The sequence below is a fragment of the Lathyrus oleraceus genome, chromosome 5, assembly GCF_024323335.1.
Source record: "Lathyrus oleraceus cultivar Zhongwan6 chromosome 5, CAAS_Psat_ZW6_1.0, whole genome shotgun sequence".
In the NCBI taxonomy this organism is placed as follows: Eukaryota; Viridiplantae; Streptophyta; class Magnoliopsida; order Fabales; family Fabaceae; genus Lathyrus; species Lathyrus oleraceus.
Window position 1 is genome coordinate 614074687 of NC_066583.1, and position 12863 is coordinate 614087549.

Here is a 12863-nt window from a genome sequence, read left to right on the forward strand (position 1 = left end):
TTAGCAAAAAGTTTACCGACTGTGAAACAAGATACTCACTGCTTGAGAAAACTTGCTGTGCTTTGGCTTGGGCTGCTCGCCGACTAAGACAGTATATGTTGAATCATACCACTTTATTGATTTCTAAGATGGATCCTATCAAATATATATTTGAGAAACCTGCTCTCTCCGGAAGAATAGCAAGATGGCATATGATTTTAACAGAGTATGATATCCAATATACTACCCAAAAAGCAATCAAAGGAAGCGTGTTAGCTGATCATTTGGCTCATCAAGCAGTTGATGATTACCAATCTATGAATTTTGAGTTCCCTGATGAGGATGTTATGCTTGTTACTGATTATGAAGAACTTGGACCGGATGAAGGACCCGAACTGGGATCCCGATGGACTATGGTTTTTGATGGATCTTCTAATGCATTGGGCAATGGTGTTGGTGTTGTAATTATTTCTCCCAAGGGTTGCCATACGCCTTTCACTGCTAGACTATGTTTTGATTGTACCAATAATATGGCTGAGTATGAAGCATGTATTTTGGGACTCAGAGCTGCTATAGACCTGAGAATCAAGTTTTTGAGTGTGTACGGAGACTCAGCCTTAGTAATCAGTCAGATCAAAGGAGAATGGGACACTAAACATCCGAATCTCATCCCTTATCGAGAGCGGGTGTTGACATTAATCCCATACTTTGAAGAGATTACATTCGAACATATTCCACGAGAAGAGAATCAGTTGGCAGACGCATTGGCTACCATGTCATCTATGTTCAGAGTCAGATGGGACAATGAAGCTCCCATGATCACCATTGAACGATTAGATGAACCAGCATATTGTTATGAACTTAATGCTGATGAAGTAGAAGAGAAACCTTGGTTCCACGAAGTAAAAAGATATTTAGAAACTCAGGAATACCCTGAAGGGGCATCCATCAATGACAGAAAATTTCTGAGGAAGTTCTCCGCTAAATTCTTTTTGAGTAATGGAGTATTATACAAACGTAATCATGATTCGACTTTGCTTCGCTGTGTGGATAAAAAGGAAATAGAAAAGATTATGGAAGACATGCATGACGGTATTTTTGGGACTCATTCTAGTGGACATACGATGGCCAAGAAGATTCTGAGATCAGGGTATTATTGGTCTACCATGGAAGCTGATTGCCACCATCACTCCAGAACTTGTCACAAGTGCCAGATCTATGCGGACAAAGTACATGTACCTCCTGCTCCATTGAACGTGTTGACAGCCCCTTGGCCCTTTGCAATGTGGGGCATTGATATGATTGGAGAGATTAAACCTACTGCTTCTAATGGACATCGTTTCATTCTTGTTGCTATTGATTACTTTACGAAGTGGGTAGAGGCAGCCTCATTTGCTTCTGTCACCAAGAATGTGGTGGCACGGTTCATCAAGAATAGTCTTATTTGTCGGTATGGCATCCCTGAAAGAGTTATCACTGATAATGGTACTAATTTGAACAACAAGATGATTACTGAACTCTGCACGCAGTTCAAAATAAAACACCATAACTCTTCTCCGTACCGGCCAAAGATGAATGGCGCCGTAGAAGCTGCTAATAAGAATATTAAGAAGATTATACAAAAGATGACAGTAACATACAAAGACTGGCATGAGATGTTACCATTTGCTCTTCATGGTTATCGCACTTCAGTACGCACTTCGACAGGGGCAACTCCTTTCTCTTTAGTCTACGGAATGGAAGCCGTTTTACCAGTGGAAGTTCAGATTCCCTCTCTAAGAATTATGAAAGATGCAGGCTTAGATGAAGATGAATGGATTCAGACTCGACTCGATCAGATAAATTTGATTGATGAAAAGAGACTTGCGGTTGTTTGTCATGGGCAGATATATCAGAAGCGCATGACCCAAGCATTTAATAAAAAAGTCAAGAGACAGGTGTATCAAATTGGCGACTTGGTGATAAAGCGTATCATTCTACCACAAGGTGATCCTAGAGGCAAATGGACTCCCACATACGAAGGGCCATTTGTAGTTAAGAAGGTATTCTCTGGTGGAGCCATGATGCTTGCTACAATGGATGGCGAAGATTTCCCGCATCCCGTGAACGCAGACATAGTTAAAAAATACTACGCATAAAAGAGACCCGCTAGGTCGACATATCTAGGCAAAAGTAAGGGCATCCCGGCGAACCAAATGGGTTCGGGCAAAAATTAGGGATAAACATATAAAAATGTACACCCGGCAAGTCGAAAACCTGAAAAGGCGGCTTGGGCAAAAAAGGGTATCCTGGTGGACTGAAAACCTGAAAAGGCGGTCCAGGCAAAAATTAGGGATTAAAGCGTATGACTAAGTCCCGTTCTCGGTCAGCTTCACCAAAGTCAAAGAGACTGAACAAGCCAATCACTTCTATCTGACAGCAAGAGATGAGATGCTTGAAGACATAATAGCAGTAGTAGAATTAAAATCAATAGGACTTTTTTTCATAGCTGTTTTTTCTTTGCTTTCTTGACAATTTCCTCTTACTAGGATTTCTGTCTCCTTGTATTAAAATTGCTTGTTTATCGGCCCTCTTTCAAAATCAATACAATTTTATTTCCAAAAAGATACTTTTGTTTTACTTTCTCCGTTTTGTTTGCATAAACAACCATTGATTTAATTCGAATTAATATATGCATTTGAATATGATTGATGTTTACCGAAAATACATGCATAAAATAGAAATAGCAATTACTAAAAGACTTTAGGATCAAGGATAAGGTTTAACCATGCGTTCTAACAAATCCGATTGCAAATCCTATTTCCCAGCAAAACCAGTTATTCCCAGAAGAAATTGGCACTACTAGACAGACTGGTCATCTCTTTTATCCCCAGTCAGGTTCTGTTGAATATTTCTACCATCAGACAGAAATCAAATATCCCCAGCTAAGAAAGGGTCATCAATACAAATATCTCCAACCAGAATATCGGGATTTATTTTCCCATGGCAAAAATTTTCAGACGCATAATTCATTCATGCATCATTTCACAGCATATACATGCATGCAATGTTCGCATTTATTTTCAAGAGCATAAAACATCTCATGCATCATGACATGGCATGAGGCTAACTCTTTTTTTTCCAAGTTAATTATCCTCCTAATACAGTCAAAATAAAGATTCATTCAGACGGATATCTTTATCGATTACATTCAAGATTCAGATACATCTTTCAGATATAATCCATATGAATATTCATTCTGACAGGCATTCTGATATCCTCCTAATGATGGCATCTTTAAGCCCATCCCAGACATTTATTGCAAATACAACATATACAAATATTATCAGATATAGCCTAACGTACGACTCATTCTGATTCAGCCTAACGTATGGTTCCTTCAACTGTTCCAATACGGTCTAGCGTACGACCCATTTGGATATTCATCCCCTCAGATACTACCTAGCATACGGTACATTCTGAAATGTAGTCTAGCGTATGACTACCCCTTTTATCATCAGATACAGCCTAATGGACGACTCATTCTGCTACTCAGATACGATCTAGCGTATGATCCATTCTGATCTTTTATCCTCAGATACAGCCTAATGGACGGCTCATTCTGCAACTCAGATACAGTCTAGTATACGACCCAGTCTGGCTCTTCTCATCAGATACTACCTAGCGTACGATACATTCTGAAATGTAGTCTAGCGTGCGACTACTTTTTATCGCCAGATACAGCCTAACAGACGACTCATTCTACTACTCAGATACGATCTAGCGTACGATCCATTCTGATCTTTATTTCTCCAGATACAGCCTAACGGACGGCTCACTCTGCTACTCAGATACGGTCTAGCGTATGACCCATTCTGATCCTTATCTCATCAGGTTCAGCTCACCCTAATATCACCTAATGGATGACTCATTATACGGTCTAGCGTACGACCCAGTGTGACACCCATGTCTTCAGATATGGTCTAATGTACGACGCACTCTGAAGCTCTTATCATCAAACTTTCTGGATGGCATCTTTAAGCCCATCTCCATCAAGACTATCTTTTAATTAACAAGTGCAAATTTTTGGGGCATTCTAAGTGTTCAATAATCTTCCACCTCCAGATCACGAATGACGTACATACCATTCTAATTCTCTCGGTTTAAGAATATTGAACAGAGGCAGCTGTCATACCCCAAAATTTGCCTGTTAATTTTTATGATAAATTGATTCATGCATGACATTCATTTCACATTTGCATTCATTCATTAGCATACATTCTCATATAAATTATAAATTTTAATTTATTTATTATGTGATACAGATATAAAAAATAATAATAATTTTAGTTATCTGTATGATATAAATAAATGTTATATATATAAATAAAATAGTTTTAATTTAATGATAAATAAAAATAGATTTGAATTTTAATTGTATAATTAAAATTTTAAATTAATTTTATTTGTTAAAGCTCATTAAATTATAATAACTATTTTTTATAATTTAGTGGCTCATGTTCCATTTGTTCATTATTTATAAATAGTATTTATTTAGTAATTCACGTTTTTTTACTTAATAAAATTTATTTATAAGAGTAACATTTTTTTAAAAGCCCATAAATTATAAAATAATTTTGGTTGAAATAAGTAATAATAATTTTGATTTTTTTTAAATGATGAAAGTAAAAATAGAAATAGGTTTAAATTTTAATTCAATTATGTAACTAAAATTTAAATTAATTTTTATTTAAATTATTCATTATTTATAATAATATTTGTATTTAATAAATATTTAGCAAGGTTAAACCCTAACTCTCCTAAAGTATAGGAAGGGATCCAAATATTTAGCAAGGTTAAACCCTAACTCTCCTAAAGTATAGGAAGAGATCCAAATATTTAGCAAGGTTAAACCCTAATCCACACCATTATAAATACTTCATATGGCTGCAGCGAGAGGGGGGAGACGAAAAAGAGGAGAGATACAGCAGAAGAAGATACACAAGGCAAGGCAGAAGCAAGAAGATTCACGGGCAGGGAAAAGAGAATCAACCATAAAGCACTCATAGCCTGAATAAGAACAACACACATACAGTGAGCAAGCTAGAAGAATCAAATCCCCAATGAAGTTACAGGCTTGTTGTATTCACATGAAAGAAACAGCATGAGAAAAAATAAAGTAGCTTGCCGTAAGAGAGAAAGTTGTAACATGCATGGTGGTGTTGTGTCAAAATGGAAAAATCCATGTAGAATTAATATATATTTTAATGAAGGCGAATAAATAACGAATGGACCAGCATGGCTCGTTGGTAGCTCCCCCCTCACTGCAACGTAGAGGTCCTGTTTTTACTATGTTTACTCCCTTTCCACTATAATTAATTCACCACTATTTTTCTATTATTAAAATAAAACCCATTAATTAATTTTCTAATTAATATATTATATTAGTTATTTAAACTAGGATATAATTTAATCTAGTTTATTAATTAAATTTTCATATATCACTTAATTAATTAAAATGGACTATTTTGAATAATAAAAATCTAATTATATTTTTTTTCTCTTTTCTTTTAAAATTTCTATGAATCTAGTCTAAGTTTTTTTCATAAATTCATAAAAAAAAAGTTTCTATTATTAAAGACTAAAAATATTCTTAATTCATTCTTAAATTTCTTTTATTTCTTTCTTTTTAGTTTAATTAGGTTTTATTATTTTGTATGCCCTTTTAACTTTGTACTCGTTAATTAAGATTTAAATATTTTATATTCCCTTTTAAATTATGTACCCCCATCCCGAAGCCATGTAATAGTGTAGTCTTATTTTTCGCACTTTAATTTTTCCGTATTGTAAATATAACTGTCTAGATGTATGCTAGTAGGATTGCATGGAAAGATAAATAATCGAACTTAGATAAATTAATTCAAGATAATATATCCGAATCCAATCATTTCCACACTTGCACCTCTAGGGTAACCCTCTCTTTGTTGCCTTACGATATTACGGTCATGTCCCGCGAATGTGGGGATACCCTTAGCAAAGACCCTTTCGATTAAATCATCATCATCCCTAAACAGATAAGTCATAGTCCCTTCGATCAAAAGGTCAATGTCCCTACAAGATAAATCATAGTCCCTCGAACGTTGCCTTCGAATATATGACCTTGTCCCTCGAACGTTGCCTTCGAATATATGGCTTTGTCCCTCGATGACCCTTCGTTGTAGCCTACGATTAAATGATGATCGCCCCTTCGAATGCTAAGGTATCCTTATAAATGTTGCCTTCAATGACCAATCGACGACCCCCCGATGTCCCTTTACATCCAAAGGATAAGACTACTTACTTCTCAATAGTAAGGACAATTTTACCCTCCCAAGGATAGGAAATACCTATAAAGACCTTGGTTAGGTATAACTCTTAAATGCTTGCTCACAGCTTAAAATACTTTTCACACCTCACACTTTTCAAAACATCTTTTAGAAAATCACCACTTGGTATACATTCGCACCAGAATCATCGCCGAGTTATATTTTTCTAAACATCTTTCAAAATCAAACGAGATAAACACTTTGTATACATTCGTACAAGAATCATTACAAAGTTAAACTCTCCTTTCAAAATATTTTCTAAACACACCACATTTCTCAAACACTTTCTCAAACAAGGAAAACATAAGTGAGTTAAGCAATTAAGAGCCAATGGATAACCATGGATACAAAGGGGGCTAACACCTTCCCTTTGTATAATGTACCTCCCGAACTCAAAATCTAATCAAGGTCTTTCCTGTTCTTTTCCGCCTTTCCTTATTGGATAAAAGAAAAGTCGGTGGCGACTCTTGCTATCCGCAACATTACTTTTCAAAGCAAAAACACAAAGTCAGTTCACCGCACCACACACCGTCTGCAATGTCTCCATCTAACCAACTAATCAAGCTCATTTGAAGATGCTCGAATGTCTCTGTGTTCCAGAGTCAGATCTTCATCAAAGACTTTACTGTTGAATAAATCAAATCGACATTTCTCTTGTGTACATAAGATGACATATTCAAGAAAAATTGAAAGAAAAATTTAGAAAATGGGTGAAAAATGATGGGAGGATATTGAGTATATATAGAAAACCCTAAATAATGCAATAGCCACTGCATGTGCTGGCGCATGCTCCTTGAAGATGCATGCGTGTCAAGATGCATGCGTGTCATGTACTAGAAGCATGTGCCATGCATGATAGCCCTAATGTATAACAAATGCATACATGCACTATTCATAGTGACTACTCCTCTTTTCAATAATTTTTTTTTTACTTAAAACATTATTAATTTGACATTTTATTTAAAACTATAACTATTTTAAAAAATTAATTGAAAAACATAATTAATTTGATATTTTATTTAAAACTATAATTATTTTAAAAAATTAATTGAAAAACATAATTATTTAAAAAAAAAATCGTCAAAAATAACTCAAATAAATGAGTGGTACTAACTTAAAAATAGAATGAGGTGGTACTAAATCAAAAATAAACTATTTTCTTTTTTTCTTCTTCTTATGGTTTTCCTTATTATTTTTTAATTCTCAATTTACTTTCCTAATAAACAAAGAGAAAAAGTAATAAATTCTGATTCCATAGCTCTCTCTCGATTTCACTTCGTCTCCGTCACTCTCCGCCTGGATCACCGCCTCTCTCACGAGCCGACAGCTGCCCAGCACATCACCAGTCAGCTTCTCAGCCGCAGACATCACACCGGCGGCCGGCCCTCCATCTACACAACTCTGTCAAGTGAGTCACCTTATTCTCACTCCATTGTTCCTTGCACTTTTGTGATTTTTTATTTTATTTTAAATTAAACTGTCATCACTTTGATTTCGATTGTTTGATTATTGGATTCATATAAATTTGATCACGATCTTATGCTAACAATTTCGATTTTGAAAAGATTGTAATCATGTTCTCAGAATTCAATTTCATGGTAGAGGCTCAAAGAGGTTTTTATTTCAAAATTTGAAAGTTAGGTCTTTCTTCTAGTACTACTATTCATGCTTTGTTTTCGAAAACTTTATCTAAAACGTGAAAAAAAATTATCCTTAGTCCAAGTGTTGATTTTTTAAACCCTATATGGGTAAGATTTAGAGTTTAGGGTTTAAGCTCAACCCTGAACTATTCATACTTCATTTGCTACAACTCTATCTAAATCTCCAAAAAATCTTTCCTTTTTGTCCAAGTTTTGTTTCTTTAAACCCGCTATAGGTAAGATTTAGGGTTTCGAGCCTAAAACCTAAACCACTAATGCTTCATTTGCTACAACAACCCTATCTAAAATGTTCAAAAATATATATCCTTTGGTGTAAGTGTTGATTTTTTTAACACTATACCGGTAAGGTTTAGAGTTTAGAGTTTAGCTTTTTAGCTCAACCGTAAACCGTTCATGCTTCATTTGCAACAACTCTATCTAAAACTCTAAAAAATATTTCCTTTTAGTCCAAATCTTGTTCCTTTAAACCCTATATATGTAAGAATTAGGGTTTCGAGCCTAATCTCTAAACTAATCATGCTTCATTTGCTACAACCCTATCTAAAATGTTTTAAAACAATCTATCATTTGGTCCAAGTGTTGATTCTTTAGCCCTATACTATTCATGCTTCATTTTTCTACAATCCTATCTATAACGTTTAAAAAAAAACTATCCTTTAGTATAAGTGTTGATTCTTTAAAGTTTAAACCCTGTATCTGTAAGATTGTTGAACAAAACTCAAATTAATGTTTTGTTTGCAGCAGCTTCCTCAGTATTCTTGTGCTCATAGAAAGTGTTAGATAGAATCTCCAACCATACATCATGATTATTGAACACAGATTCCGAACATTATAAGCTCCTACCATAATTATTCCTTTCACCATTCTAATGGACTATGAATCACCCTTAGATTTAATATGAGTCGACAGATTTGCAAAAGCAAAATTGAGTTGAGTATTTGAAGATCATAAATACATATGTGAATGTTATTACATCTATGATCTAAATAGATTTAACATCCTATTATTTAGAAAGGTCAAACTTATAACAGTTTTGATATGATTATAACCAAAGTTAGAACTATCATAATTAGGCAAATCTCGGCAGCTGCAATCTACACTTCTAGGATTCATCTAAGAGATCACATATCTAAATGATCCCGATGAGTTTATTAGGAAAAAGTCAGAAACCAAAACCTTAGAAACAAATATATAGAGTAACCTTAACTATGGTAGTATGTCTATATATATGCAAAGTGCAAACAATGAATTTGGATTGAATTTCAGCTGTGTTTTGCAACTCCATTCCAGTTTTTGATGAAAAGCATGAAGATTGAATTTCATCAAAAACTAAAAAAGAAAAACAACACAATTTAACGCTTTGTTATTTTTAATTTAATGATGCAGATCTTGAAGTAGAGATGCATGTATGATCTTTAACGGTTTTTGATTGGAAGATTTTTTGTTATGGCAACGGCAACATATCCACCACCACCACCTTATTACAGGCTTTACAAAAATTACGCGCAAGACCCTCAGTCTGCTCCAGAGCCTCCACCACCAATTGAAGGAACTTACATTTGTTTCGGAGGCACTTACACTGTGAGGGTTTTTACGCTTGTGGTTTTGATATTATTATGGTCCTTATTACTATCTCGACAAATATTTATTCGAGATGATATTGCTAAGATAATCCCTGCTATTACAATTAATTACAGTTGGATAAACATATTGGAGGAGGCACTTGTGCATAATGATCAATAAGCTTTAATTAAGCATAATTTGATGGGAAATTAGTATTTATTTCTTACTGATTTTATCTTTGGCATGTGCGTAATTCCACGAGCTTGGAGCTTTTTGCCATCTAATGAAGCCCAAAAGAGCTTTTATTTGCTTCAAAAGTTGTTTTAATAAATAGGACACCTTGGCTGCCTTTGTATTGACTTATGAACAACCTCTTTTGAGCTTATATTCCAGAGTGTTTGGGTGGTCTTAAAGAAACAATTGATGAATGTCCATAAACAATTTTAACTTTTTATGCCAATTTTGATAAGCTCTCTAGAATAATTTATAGCTTACGAAAACAAGTTATAGGAAAACAATTTGATTACATTTTGTTTGATTGTTGTACAAATAGCTTATACATAAGTGCTTATTTAATAACCCTTTACCCTATAAGCAATTAAGATGTTTATCCAAATGGGTCCGATGTTGGAGAGAGCTCTCATCGTCAGGGTTTTAAGGGTTTTATGGGAATGGTTAAATCCGTGAATGTCCACAAACCTATGAAATATGAATGTCCATAAACTATTTTAACTTTTTAAGCCAATTTCGATAAGCTCTCTAGGATAGCTTATAGCTTATGAAAACAACCTATAGGAAAACATTTTGACTATATTTTGGTTGTACAAATGACTTATACACCGATTCCATTTAGTGGGATAAAGCTTGGTTGTTGTTGTACAAATAACTTATACATAAGTGCTTATTAAATAACCCTTTACCCTATAAATAGTTAAGATGTTTACCAAAACGGGTATGGTGCTAAAGAAAGCTCTCATCATCAGTGTTATGGGAATGCTTAAATCTGTGAGGTAGATTTCACATCTCAAAAGAGTGACCTCATAGGCATATATATGGCAGCAGCTCTAATTATTTCGTTAAAGTTTCCCTTTCAAAATCATTTTTTAATATCGTCATCTAAACACGAGTTCTGTTTACTATCTAGTTGTTTGATATCCCATTTTTAAGGGCTGTGATTGGATGCCATCTATAAAGCCCAAACACTTAAAAAATTGAAAAGTATCTTATCCGACATGGTAATGTAGTTAAGATTTGCCCATGTTCTGGACCGCCCAAACTGGATTTTTTGTTGTTTATATTGAAGATCAGATTGTGTTCAGCCATGTAAAACAGGGTTTCTTCTTATTAGTTTGAGATGCAATTTTCTGACCGTATCTATTTATGTGGTTAAGATTTTATGTAGAAACCTCTTTGGCATGATCATAGTGTTAATATTTTGTTTATTTATTTATTTATTTTTACGCAGACTAGTGATGTTCTCCCAAGCTTGGAAGAACAAGGTGTGCGTCAACTCTATTCCAAGGGACCTAATATTGGTAGGCTATCTTCAACTTTTTTTTTGCTCAGTTTAATTTCAAAGTTTTGTACAGTGGCCGGCCATATGAGTTGTTAGTTTGTTACCGATTGTTTGGGTTTTATATTACGTATTTCACTCTTATCCTTCGTAGTGTTGTCAAATAGAGGCACTATAACATAGTGGAATTTGAACGAATCACTATTGTTCAATGATAAGCTAGTAAAAAATGTTCTCAAATAGCTGCTACAGTGGCACTTTACTGTTGTAGCATAGTGAAATTTGAATAACCACTGTTTCCCGTGATGCGCGATTGACAATACTAATCCTTCGTTGGTATTTTGACTTGGGGAGCGAGGTCTTTTGGATGTCCCGTATCACAATCTTTTCAATTTTTTTATCTATATAAATGCTTCTTTTGATTAACCTCCTTCAATTTATGTTTCAGATTTTTCATTTAGTGATTCTTAGTATAATAAACATTGTAACCTCATATGTGATTGTATAGTCTAGACTCTAGACTTGTGGGCTTGATCTTGTAGACATTATTAACTTGATAGTTCTGTGAGTGAGAAAATACTGAATTAGTCACAAAAAACAGTGTCTCGACCAGATAAATTATTACCTCCTTATAGTTCACATCTTACTTTCCATAGATTTCAAGAAGGAGCTGAGGTCACTTAATGGAGAGTTGCAATTACACGTTTTGGAGCTTGCTGATATTCTTATTGAGAGACCGTCACAATATGCAAGGAGAGTTGAAGAAATTTCAACCGTGTTCAAAAATTTACACCACCTTTTAAATTCCCTGCGTCCTCACCAGGTAAACAATATTCTAGACAGCTAGAATTATATATACTTGCCTTTGATTTGGATGCTTCTGGTACTTTTCCCTTTTCTGAAATTTTCATTATATCATGTATTTACTTTATAGGCTAGAGCAACTTTGATTCACATTTTGGAACTCCAGATAGAGCGCCGTAAACAAGCCGTGGAAGACATAAAAAGGTATGCACATTTCGTGATATTTTTCTTAATGTTCTTGTCTATGATTTTAGAACCTTTTACAATTTTTGTTGGTATATGCTTGCAACCTTCACGAAGTTCTAAATCCACGAGTCAGTTCATTCTTTCTGTTTCATGTTTCAGCAACATACACTTTTCCATTTAACCGTGGAAGGAAGATTAAAAACTGCATGAATTTTTAATAATGTAGTTCAAATTGATAACAGAAATTGGAAACATCACTTGTCATTTCTGTGCTGATTTAGTTGCCAAATGTTTTCTAATGAAGTACATTAATTTTACCTTGACAACCAGAAATCATAGCATTTCACATTTTACTTTACCATACCTCAAAAGACAATTTCTGGTGTTTCTTAGTAAATTACATTTACTCTATATGAATAAAATGACAAATTCTTTGGAATCACGATTAGTCTAAATTGCAAGAATGTATAGTTCACCCAATTTGATAGGGGCAATGATTTTGTCCCTTGTTTAACCTTCTTTTCTTTTCTTTGTAGGAGAAGAGAAGAAGCTCGAAGGCTCCTTAACGAGTCATTGGCGACACTTGATGGCCATTAAAGCGTTGCGTATCTTGTATTGTTGTGCAACCCTTAACGTGTCATACCAAGCGGCGAAAGATTGCAACCCTTAAAGTTATAGGGAAGGCCGTATTATATTGTGTCCTAGATATTATATTATAACTATTTATGAATGACCTTTTGGGATTGTTCTTTAAATTGCGTGGAAATTGTTATTTAGGACCCTTAAATTAAGTGCTCAATTTTTATTTTAAGT

General features: G+C 34.4%; 1 protein-coding gene across 1 annotated transcript; it reads left to right on the forward strand.

The window, feature by feature from the left end:
• Window positions 1-7518: 7518 nt before the first annotated feature.
• LOC127087064 (mediator of RNA polymerase II transcription subunit 7a) lies at window positions 7519-12805 on the forward strand. Its single transcript, XM_051027912.1, has 6 exons — window positions 7519-7731; window positions 9371-9565; window positions 11013-11082; window positions 11717-11883; window positions 11995-12068; window positions 12587-12805. The coding sequence occupies exons 2-6, from the start codon at window positions 9431-9433 to the stop codon at window positions 12645-12647; spliced, it is 507 nt and encodes a 168-aa protein (XP_050883869.1). The 5' UTR covers window positions 7519-7731; window positions 9371-9430; the 3' UTR covers window positions 12648-12805.
• The last annotated feature ends 58 nt before the right edge of the window (window positions 12806-12863 follow it).

Bases quoted from the DNA above. Each gene is read 5' to 3' on its own strand.
- LOC127087064 (XM_051027912.1), top strand. From the start codon at position 9,431: ATGGCAACGGCAACATATCCACCACCACCACCTTATTACAGGCTTTAC. The intron at 11,884-11,994 runs GTAAACAATATT...TTTACTTTATAG, and splicing joins ATTCCCTGCGTCCTCACCAG to GCTAGAGCAACTTTGATTCA. The intron at 12,069-12,586 runs GTATGCACATTT...TTTTCTTTGTAG, and splicing joins GCCGTGGAAGACATAAAAAG to GAGAAGAGAAGAAGCTCGAA.